Raw genomic sequence first — 10,350 nt, 5'->3', positions numbered from 1 at the left:
GCAGATTGTATGGACAACTACAGTTCTTTTTGTAGCTATGTAAACACACCAGTGATGGATAGCACGCTTAAAAGTTCTTCCCCAGTTGATTATAACACCATCAAACCCATTCTCGAACAAATGTTTAATCAATTAAACGGGCCAGAACATTTTAACCTCATCTGGAACCCCCTGGAAAATATAAAGGCAACTGAGATGTTTTCCAGGGAGTTGACAGATAAAGTGTATGACCATCTCCAGTCAACTGAAAGATATTTACTCCCTGTGATGCTATCAGGAAAACGTCTTTCAGACTCTGTGATCTCTAGGTCTGCAGAGCCAACAGATGAGTTACCCTTTTCGCCCGAGGTCCTCTATGTGACTGTAGAAGACTCAGTGCAAAAGTTTTTGCAAAACACTCTTCTGTGGTTAAAGAATGATGCTTTGGATCAAACTGTCCAAAGTGACAAGATTTCTGGTGCCGTGGGAGACATCCAGGATGTGATTTTAAGAGCACTGACTCCAACAGAGCAAAAAGAAAATGACAGACTGTCTGAACCAGAGTCATGTCCAGATTGTCCTCCCAAAAATGAAACAGTCTCCTGCGTGAGTGTACTAGAGCAGGGCCCACCCCCAGAAACCAGCCCTGAGCCTGAACCAATCACTGAAGCTGGGCTTACAGAAGCTCAAAGTCAGCCATCAACCTCTAAAAACTTACAGGAGGAGACAGGAGACCTGCAGGGCCCACCCCCAGAAAACAGCCTTGAGCCTGAACCAATCACTGAAGCTGGGCTTACAGAAGCTCAAAGTCAGCCATCAACCTCTAAAAACTTACAGGAGGAGACTGAGAAAATTTTCAGAGACTTCATTAACTGTCTGTTAGATAAGCTCCTGGAGAAATGTAGTTTCGACACAGAGACTCTGAATATAGAAAAATACGAAGCGATCAGCAGGCGTCTTACAGATCTGCTTCTAGATAAGGTCAGAATCCCAGGATATCTGAGTGCTCTTAAAAATAACAAACGGCGGATTCTAAAGAAAATGAGTAAAGCCCTTATAAAGGAGCTTGACTCTGCAGATCAGTTTGTACACTCGGCTCTTACACCAGATGATGACACTTTTGATGAACTTTTTCAGGATCTCCTGGACATGATTATTGAGGTTGTACTCAAGCCCCCACTGAAGTCTAAAATTACAAGGTTCTTTCGAGCAGTGGGAAAAGCTTTAATGAAGCCGTTTAGGAGCTGCTTTAAGGGCAGCAGCGATGACTAAAAGACCAGCTTGACACCCCCCCCCCCCACACACACACACACACACACACACTACAATGCTTCTTTAAAGATCTCGAAGCATTTAATAATTTATTCAAAAACAATGTAATTGGCCAACAGAAGTATATTTCATCTTGTCTCCCTATATTGTCTCTCCATCACCCCCAACCGGTCGCAGCAGATGGCCGCCCCTTCTTGAGCCTGGTTCTGCTGGAGGTTTCTCCTTATAAAAGGAGTTTTTCCTCCCCACTGTCGCCTAGTGCTTGCTCAAAGGGGATCTTTCGATTGTTGGGTATTTTCCTGCTAATACTGTAGGGTTTTCACCTTACATTATAAAGCACCTTGAGGAGACTCTTGTTTTGCTGCGATGCTATAAAATCTTAGATTTAACTGTATTTTAAAATCATCTATTATAGCATCAAAGTAAAACAAAATGAAATGTAAAAAAAAACCTGACATAAAAAAATAGATTTACCATCAAATAAAAATCCTAATCTCAAACATATTCTGATTTTTCTTGTGTTTTATTGTGTTGTCAAGTATGAAAAAACAATGTTGCATTTGTGCACTCTGGTCATGAGTACTGGTATTGTATTAGAGCAGAATTTAGAGTAGAATTTGATAAAGGTATACAATAGTAATACTGGGAAAATGTCGGTAGCTGTGATCATGTGCTTGTCCAGACCTGCTGTGAAAACATTCATTCTACACTCATCATAATGTAAGTAAGCAGGGGGCTTCTTTCGTTCTAAATTGTTTAGTTAGTAGGGAAGTTACGTCTGTGTCAAGGCCTTTGTCGTTCTTCAGAATGTCATTTAACCAAATACAACCGAAGCCCCCTTTCTCTTAAACAACGTTACTCCCTCGTTATGTGATTCAAGCTTTTGAAAACACATTACAGAATTCCAGGCAGTGTTTTACGTGATCTGGGTCTGAGGTGATTCCGAGGAGAAGGCAAGTACATTATGGAGCCACTAAAATTGTTAAAATTATCAGCATTTTGTGAGCATGTGACATATTCGCAAAGCAATCGCAGAGTGGATGGGTCGTTTCATAAACACACACACACACACACACACACACACACACACACACACACACACACACACACACACACACACACTGGACCTCATACGGGTATTCTGCAATTGATACATGATTACCTTCACATACTCACTGATATATCACAGCAGGGCTGTTGTAGAGTGAATGACCAGCAGATGTCAGTATTTCCAAATGAGCTGTTGAATGGGGCTTTGTGTGATCTGTGTTTTGGCGAAGCAATTGGCCGGACAGATTCGACATATTCACAGGGTTTTATCACAGCATCACTAGTACTGTAGTTAGTGTAATGACACCCGATTACAGAAAAAGCAATGTGAATGAATGTGAAACACATAGTCACATCAGACTACAGCAAAACAAATGCAAAAACAAAACAAAACAAAAGATCACGTGAATGTTTCCACGATGAAAAGAAGAAAAGCTTGTTCAGTGATCACTCGGGAGATCCGGGAGTGCTTTACTACTATTGTTTAGTTCATAAGCAGATTTGGTAAATCAAACTTTGTTTCATTTTTTCTCTCTAGGAGTTTATTCATCTCATATACCTGTTTTTAAGAAACTCTCATGTAGCTTTGGGTTTATGTCCAGGCTCAGTGGGCTTTATAAAAGATCCTTTTCTTGTATTTTAAGTGATTTTATGTTTGTATGCCAGCTTTACTCACAGGAGTGTTCCAAGATTAATTTATCAAACCAACGAATTGTGCAAAAAATTGTATAAATAGTTTTGTGTATTAGAATGAATACATATCATACTGATACAATGCTTAAAACATTTATTAGACCAGCAGTCATTAATAACAGGAAAGCACAAATATTGTTTTTAAATCTGGCAAAAGCTTGTTTAAATAAATTTTAATATATATACTTCAGTTAACAGAAGTTGAATCCGATGTGGTTTTCTTCTGCTGTAAAGAGTCGGCTTCAAGGTTCGATGTCTTGTGCATTCAGAGGTGCTTTTCTTCATATCTTGGTTGTAACACGTGGTTATTGGAGTTACTGTTGCTTTCTTTTCACCTTGAAGCAGTCTGGCCTTCTTCCTCTGACCTTTGATATCAGCAACACATTTTCTTCTGAAGAACCTCCGTTTACTGGATATTTTCTCTTACAGAGGACTGTGTGGGAAATGCCAGTGGATCACTGCTTTCTGAAATACTGAAACCAAAACCAACAACCACGCCACATTCAAAGTAAATGCTTGGTTTAAACTTCAGCAAGTATCCTTAAATTTTGACTGTACCATCCAAATGTCTCAGCAGAAATTGAAATATGTTTTCTCAATACTCTGTTTTCCAGCTTTGGTAAATATTTGTTTTAATGTGCAATATTTTTGGCTCATGTGCAATTATTTTGGTCCCAGTCTGTTTCAATGTTTCCTACACATACACCATGTATATAGCTCCACTCCCATATGTATACATATACACTGTTTTTTATTTTATTCTATTTATTTAATTTTTTTTCCCGCCTTCGTAGTATATTGGTTTCTCTTCTTCTTACTTTACCTTTGTGGTCCAGCTACCCAATTTCGCTGTGCAAGAAACTGCACAATGACAATAAAAAGCTCGAAGTAAGTCTAATGACCTCACAAGGTCACTGGCAGGTGTAGTTGTAGTTTATGACAGTATAACGTGTTAATGGAAATCACAGTATATGGTAAAAAATTGTATTGGAGGCTGAATCACTCACACACACACACACACACACACACGATGTAATAAACACAAATGTTGCATCAGAAGTGAACCAGTTCGGTTAATCTCCTTGTGTCTTTGTCTGTGCAGTAAAATAAAATAAAGCTACCAGCATATGTTTCATGTAGTTGGTTTTATTTTATTATTGTAACCATATAAAAAAGCAATAGTACATTTTGTGTTTTGCATGTCTCCCATTATAATTATAATCCAGATTTTAGTCATGCAACTTAATGAGCTGCTAAAGCGATCACATTCTTGTGTAAATGCAAAACTATGAGACAAATGTTCGCTGTTGGATATGAGGTGAAAGCATTTTCATATTTCTTTTCCAGTCATATTGACTCTCCATTGTCCATTTCCATTTGTGTCCATTTCCAATATGCAGACACATAACACAGTCAAAAAAAGAATCAGCCACAGACGTGTCCAGCAACAGTTCCCAAAGCCTCGTGAGGAGCACGTCTTTGTGCCTTCCAGCTGTTGCACAGACAACTTCCTCTTCTTTCCTCTTTAGGAGGAGCCTTCAATCCTGCAGCAAGAGTTCAAAACTAAAACTGTCCCAACGTGCTGAGAATTAGCGATGAAGATGAAGTTTTCCATTGTTTTTATTCTTTTAATAGGTATGAAAAAAAAGGCTATTCCACTTTTTTCAGTGTTTGAGAAGTTGTATTGACAAATGTTTGTTTTCCAGATATCTGTCATCTAAAAGGCCAGGAGAGGATTAAAGAGTTCGAGCACATTTTCCTGAGACTCTCCTTTCCTTCATTTTACAACAGTTACAACAAGGCTTGCTGTAAACTGTATCCGGGAGGCTGCTACAGGCTGATGGACAGTTCAGGATATACCTGTGAACTTTTGAAAGGAAGAGTGACCAAAATAGAAAATGATGGCTGGATTGAATTTAGAATATCAAATGTGCAATTTGTAGATGGAGGCTTTTACAGGTGTGTCGTGCTGGGAACCCCAAATCACATCTACAGGGACTATTATATAGAAGTGTCTGGTGAGTATTCTTATAAAACTTTTGACAGGAAGCTCTAAATGCATTTCATGCAACAGTCGTTACTGTCATTGTTTATTAGCTGTATTTAAGCATGATTTTTATTTGACTTTGTTATTTCTGAAATTTGCAGAAGTTTCAGATCACTTCAGCCATTCACAGCCTCCAATCACAGGGACCACCAAAGCCCCCGGCACATCCACAGCACTCCCAGAGTCCACTAGACCTGCTTTAGCAGAGGACCACGGTGACAGCAACAGGTGGTCACTCTGCACATTGCTCATTTTTGTTGTTGCTCACTGGTCAAATTGTTCCTGTGTCTGAAACATGAATAGTTTTTTTCATTTTTGTGCTCTGCTCCTCTTCAGAGTCTCCTGGAGTTTTAGTTTGCCGCTCGCTGTCATTGTGGCAATTACAGTGATGATGTTCATCAGTTCAGTGATTGGTGTTGTTTGCTGCAGAGTCAGGACAAAATCCAAACAGCTAGGTAAGCAGTTCCCTGAAAACTGTTGTCGCAAACTCAGACTGTCTGCCAAAGTTTATGATAAAATATATTCTTTTTTTCCTCTTATAAAAAGGGTAAATGATGTGAAGTTGTGTTGTTTTTCTTTGTAGACAAATATGGAGAAACTCACTGTGACTCACTGAACCAAGAAGCTTCGGTACGTGCTAAACAGGGAACAAGCAGTCGCTGTGACTCACTATCATGTTAAATTGGAGACATGTTTATGCTTTAAACTTCCTCTAAAACACTGTCTCTTGGCAAAATGTGTCTCTACTAGGAAACGAGTGGCATAGTCTACACAATGGTGGACTTCAGGGCTCTGCAGAAGCCCGAAGAAGTGTATGCAAATGTGAGGATGCACAAAGCACCAACAGGAGCTGCCGACGAAGAGCATGCTGGGATGGTGGAATACTCCATACTGGCAATCCAACCGTGAATTTGAGTTACAGATTTTAATGTCTGATCTACTTTAATTCTTTTGTCAGTGTTTTGTTGGAAAGTTTTTATGTATATGTCAGTTAACTGCTTAAATACTAAAAGATGTTTAATGATCAAGCAGAGACTGATCACTTCTACTTTGTTTTGATTATTTTGTATCCCAAAACTTGAATGGACTGTAAAATCTGATATCTGATGATGTTTATAATAATGAGCTATTAATGGAGAAATATTGACAGCATAAGAAATGAAATTAAAACAGTTAACTCTGTCTCTGCAGTAAATGTGTGCTTTGTCTGTGTTGGATACTTCCCCATTCTCATGTCCACAGTTTGAGATAGCAGCAGAGTTGTGAAATCATGTCATCAGGTTATCATCTGTTCTGTTTGTCCTTATCAGCTCCTTCGATGTCAGTGGCAACCTGCCCTTTTTTCTTCTGAGAGCTGTTCGGTCATTTGTTTCTTAGCCTGTTGTCCTTACCATAAAAAAGTGAAAACTTTTAGATCCTTTGTAAAAGGTCGAGTGTATAAAAGAACACGTGGACTGATTCTTGTTCCTGTGACATTTCAGCACAACACAGAAACACTTTATTCTACTGATGTGCGATAATAGTAGATAGCCAGTGTTGGGGAGTAACGGAATACATGTACCGCCGTTACGTATTTAAAATACAAAATATGAGTAACTGTATTCCGTTACAGTTACCGTTTAAAAAGGTGGTATTTAGAATACAGTTACTTTGTTGAAATAAATGGATTACACGGCGGTACTTTCCTGTTTCATATTGTGGCGGGTCAGGACTGTTTGGGTTTTGTTTGACAGCTACGTTCTGTTGTTCCAGGCGGCAGCGTTACGGTTGCCATGGTTACAGGGTGGCTCTCTCTCTGCCTGTTTCCTGGGTGAGAGAGGCCTTTTTGTTGTTGTTGTGCTAAGCTAATAGGCAGAATGCTACAGGTATAGCTCTAAAGAATGTAGCCTCATAGGCAGTGTAGTCCGTGCTGCAGGGAGAATGGACTGCCATACACGTTATGTGTCTGTGAGCACGAGGAGGGAGAAAAAGGAAAAGTACGAGCTGTCATCGAGCAGAAACGGGAGCTGGAAGCATGTAAATATAATAATAACCACTGCAGCCAAGAAGAGAGCCTGACGAGCCCAGTTGTAAGTAAGCTATTAAGACTCGACTGTACACCGTGTTCGTGTTTTCCTCCAAAAACAATAAGTTCCGTTGGAGCAGCCTTTCAACGCCTCTCTCTGTCTCTCGCTAGCAAAGTTGACCCAGACAACAAAGTAAAGCTAGTTTTCGGCTACGAGCCGACACAGAACCCACCGTATTAGCCAGAGGTCCCTTTACTACGGTTCGGAGCCGCGGACCTTCAGTAACAGTAATAAATCACAGCAATAGTACATTCATGTAGTTGTAAACAGCATGATAATATATTAAGTAATCCAAAGTATTCAGAATACATTACTCTCATTGAGTAACGTAACGGAATACGTTACAGAATACATTTTGGGGCATGTATTCTGTATTCTGTAATGAAATACATTTTAAAAGTAACCTTCCCAACACTGTAGATAGCCATGCAAGTCCAGTCGACACAGATACACACACACACAGAAATGCTATGCGTTGCTATAATCTGTTTAATGTAAAGGCAGCTACAACATGTTCACATGCACGTTTTCCACAAACTCCTGTTTGCATAAACTCTCCCATGCCATTAAAATACATGCTTGGAGTATTTATGAGATTACTGATGTCATTACGCTGACTTGGCCAGACCGATGTTCTGGGACTGGGCATTAAAGACGGCATAGTATTCCCGGATGAAAACATCTCCCAGGATCCAGAGCTGCATGGTGCCACCCTGACCAAAGCCAGTCATACAACCAGAGGAGCTCTGTGGACAGGGGAGAAAGAAAAGATATATTTCTTCAAATCGTCATTATTGTATTGTATTATTTGGCGCTGTGGTTGGCAGGACGGTCTTACTGACCTGAGAAACATAGGCAGATGCAGGGACTGTGAAGGCGTTTCCATTGAGAGTGAAGGTGACATCAGGCATGCTCGGGATGTTCTGGCAGTTCACTGTAGCCTGTCAGCAGAACAAAGTCAGAGGCCATGAGGCAGAAGAAAATCTGTTTATTGGTATTTTACAGTTTTCCAACTGAAGCAGCTATCCGAATCCCACTTAATTATTTTTATTTCAAAGTTCTGACGTCAGAGTCTTAAATGTCTGTTTACTCTGGGTTCAGAAAAAGGGGAAAATTTGTGTCACGATGGTATGACTCACGTCTCCTGACTGGTCGGTTGAGGCTCCAACCCAGCTATTCAGATTGTTGATGTCAGTGGTTGGACCAACAATCTGGGAGGTGCCAGTGTCGATGATGGCCTGGCACCCGCCAGAGCAGGCTACAGTCTGCCCGTTGATGGTAACACTGTGAAGAGGAAAGTTGAATTACAGTCAAGCCAAGAAGTTTTATAACCTTGTGATTTTTTTGTGTCTGATATGAAGCTATAAGCAAAGATGTTGGGTAAACAGCTTTTGGATGACTTATTGGCACCTGTCCATGTTGATCTGCCAGTAGGTGGCAGAAGACAGAGGGATCCAGGTGATTGTTCCAGTGTAGTGGGTGCTGTCAGTACCACCAAAGACCACCTCGCTGCCCTGTGCACTATTGCTAAGATATTACACACACACACACAGAGAGAGAGAGAGAATCATATCATAAATTCACAAAATATACTCAAAAAGAAAAACCCAATAAAGATTTTCCAGCCAACTGAATTCCATTTTATTTCAGTACCCGCTCAGGTAGACTGAGAAAATGGGCTCTGACACCAGCCCCTGAGTGATCATGTTGTTAAAAACTGGTACAACATTGTCAGAGGCGATGCTCTGGAAGGCCAGTCCTAAGATCCCATCAGCCTGCATGTAAGTCATGAAGGAAGCTTCTGACTCACTCAATCCAAACACCTGCTTGGCCACAGAGATGCCGCCCACCTGGACATGCAAAACAGCTGTCACTCACAGTTCAGCAAACCACAGAGAGATGCCCATCTGAAGTCTAAATAGACTATGATTTTTGTTCCATGGCTTTCGGTTACCTGAACAGTGTCGCTGCCCAGTAACCCAGTCATGCTGCCAGTCCCGTACTGGATGGACAGAGACTCGTCACCCCACTGGAAGGTGGATGACTGTGATGGGTTGAATTGATTGTGGTTCTCTGCAGAGGAATGCATTTTTAAGTTTTGCAATTTTATACAACTTGGATGTCTAGCATTTCAGTGATGGCAATGAGTGTTGTTCTGCTGGTAAAGTTACAACTAGAACAAGCTAGAAAGAACGTGCTACCAAAGTAAACCAATTCATTATGTGGAGAATTGGAGTTGCAAGTGCAAATACTGCAGAAATCTCAAGTCACTGTGATAGTTCATCTAGGCTTGTATATTGATTTCGCCTCACGAGTTAAGAGCATATTTTCTGTTGGAAAAAAGTTACATTATGGATAAAATTCATGAATGAAAAAGAGCCTAAAATGAAAAAAGGATATTTTTGAACAGTATCTAATAGCAGAAGTACACATTTCTGTATGTTCAAACCACACTGGCCAGGTTGTACCATGTTGTCCGAGCTTCGGTAGTCATCATAGTGGCACTCACCACAGGCTGAACTGTTGCAATACACTGAAGGGACCCACAAGTTGGAGGAGCCGGTGTCAAAAATGACAGAGAAGGACTGAGGAGGGGTTCCAATGGAGATCGTACCATAGTAGGACAACTAGAGGGACAGATAAAGAAGGCACATGTGCACAGATGCAGATACAGATTTAAAAAGACAATTTTGAAAAAGTAAAGCAAGGTATGTTTTCAACGACATGAACAAAATCTAAAGCTTTTTACTAATCTGGGCTTACGTCAGCGTCATTGGTCATGGACTCGGTGCCACTGTTGTAGAACTTGGCTGTTGGGTTGTATGGGTGATTCTTCCTGTACTCCTCCCACAACCCTTTCTCTTTGAGGGTTTGCCTGGCAGATTTTCCCTTAATCAGGGGCATCCTACATGTAGCAACGTGAGCAGAAAATCATGCAATGAGCAAGGCATGCCTGAATTTTACAGCTGGAGAAATGTCTGTGCGATATTCAGGTGAGCAGGAGGACCTTTAGATTTCCTCACAATTTTTTATGTATTTAATGTCAAATACATAAAACAAAGACTTACTTATGGAGACATTCAGCGAAAGCCACGAGGGCAGTCAAAACGACGAGCCACTTCATGATGTTGCTGTCTTTACTCAGATGAGTGAACGTCCAGTTGCTGAGGCCAGCCCTTATATACAACTAATCAAGGTTGTTTATCCGAAATGCCCTTTCCTATAAGCTGATATGAAAGATGG

General features: G+C 40.6%; 2 protein-coding genes across 2 annotated transcripts; one reads left to right on the top strand and one right to left on the bottom strand.

The window, feature by feature from the left end:
* The first annotated feature begins 3,207 nt into the window (after positions 1-3,207).
* Positions 3,208-7,856, top strand: LOC146495327 (uncharacterized). Its single transcript, XM_085145712.1, has 6 exons — positions 3,208-4,629; positions 4,701-5,012; positions 5,143-5,269; positions 5,378-5,496; positions 5,625-5,671; positions 5,792-7,856. Exons 1-6 carry the CDS (start codon positions 4,590-4,592, stop codon positions 5,948-5,950), a joined length of 804 nt encoding a protein of 267 aa, XP_085001838.1. The 5' UTR covers positions 3,208-4,589; the 3' UTR covers positions 5,951-7,856.
* On the bottom strand, positions 7,579-10,293 carry LOC146495326 (pepsin A-like). Its single transcript, XM_085145711.1, has 9 exons — positions 10,176-10,293; positions 9,871-10,012; positions 9,617-9,734; positions 9,062-9,180; positions 8,761-8,957; positions 8,518-8,634; positions 8,247-8,391; positions 7,950-8,048; positions 7,579-7,853 (listed from the first exon to the last, which is right to left on the bottom strand). Exons 1-9 carry the CDS (start codon positions 10,229-10,231, stop codon positions 7,716-7,718), a joined length of 1,131 nt encoding a protein of 376 aa, XP_085001837.1. The 5' UTR covers positions 10,232-10,293; the 3' UTR covers positions 7,579-7,715.
* Positions 10,294-10,350: the final 57 nt, after the last annotated feature.

The sequence above is a fragment of the Neolamprologus multifasciatus genome, chromosome 20 (assembly GCF_963576455.1).
Source record: "Neolamprologus multifasciatus chromosome 20, fNeoMul1.2, whole genome shotgun sequence".
Classification (NCBI taxonomy): domain Eukaryota; kingdom Metazoa; phylum Chordata; class Actinopteri; order Cichliformes; family Cichlidae; genus Neolamprologus; species Neolamprologus multifasciatus.
The sequence above is the reverse complement of the archived record's forward strand: the minus strand, read 5'-3'. Positions and strand labels throughout refer to the sequence as shown.

Excerpts from the sequence above, each read along its gene's own strand:
- LOC146495327 (XM_085145712.1), top strand. The coding sequence starts at position 4,590 with ATGAAGATGAAGTTTTCCATTGTTTTTATTCTTTTAATAG. Across the intron at positions 4,630-4,700 it reads TGTTTTTATTCTTTTAATAG|ATATCTGTCATCTAAAAGGC; the intron begins GTATGAAAAAAA and ends TTTGTTTTCCAG. Across the intron at positions 5,270-5,377 it reads GACCACGGTGACAGCAACAG|AGTCTCCTGGAGTTTTAGTT; the intron begins GTGGTCACTCTG and ends GCTCCTCTTCAG.
- LOC146495326 (XM_085145711.1), bottom strand. The coding sequence starts at position 10,231 with ATGAAGTGGCTCGTCGTTTTGACTGCCCTCGTGGCTTTCGCTGAATGT. Across the intron at positions 9,181-9,616 it reads TTGCAACAGTTCAGCCTGTG|AGAACCACAATCAATTCAAC; the intron begins GTGAGTGCCACT and ends ATTCCTCTGCAG. Across the intron at positions 7,854-7,949 it reads CATCTGCCTATGTTTCTCAG|AGCTCCTCTGGTTGTATGAC; the intron begins GTCAGTAAGACC and ends CCCTGTCCACAG.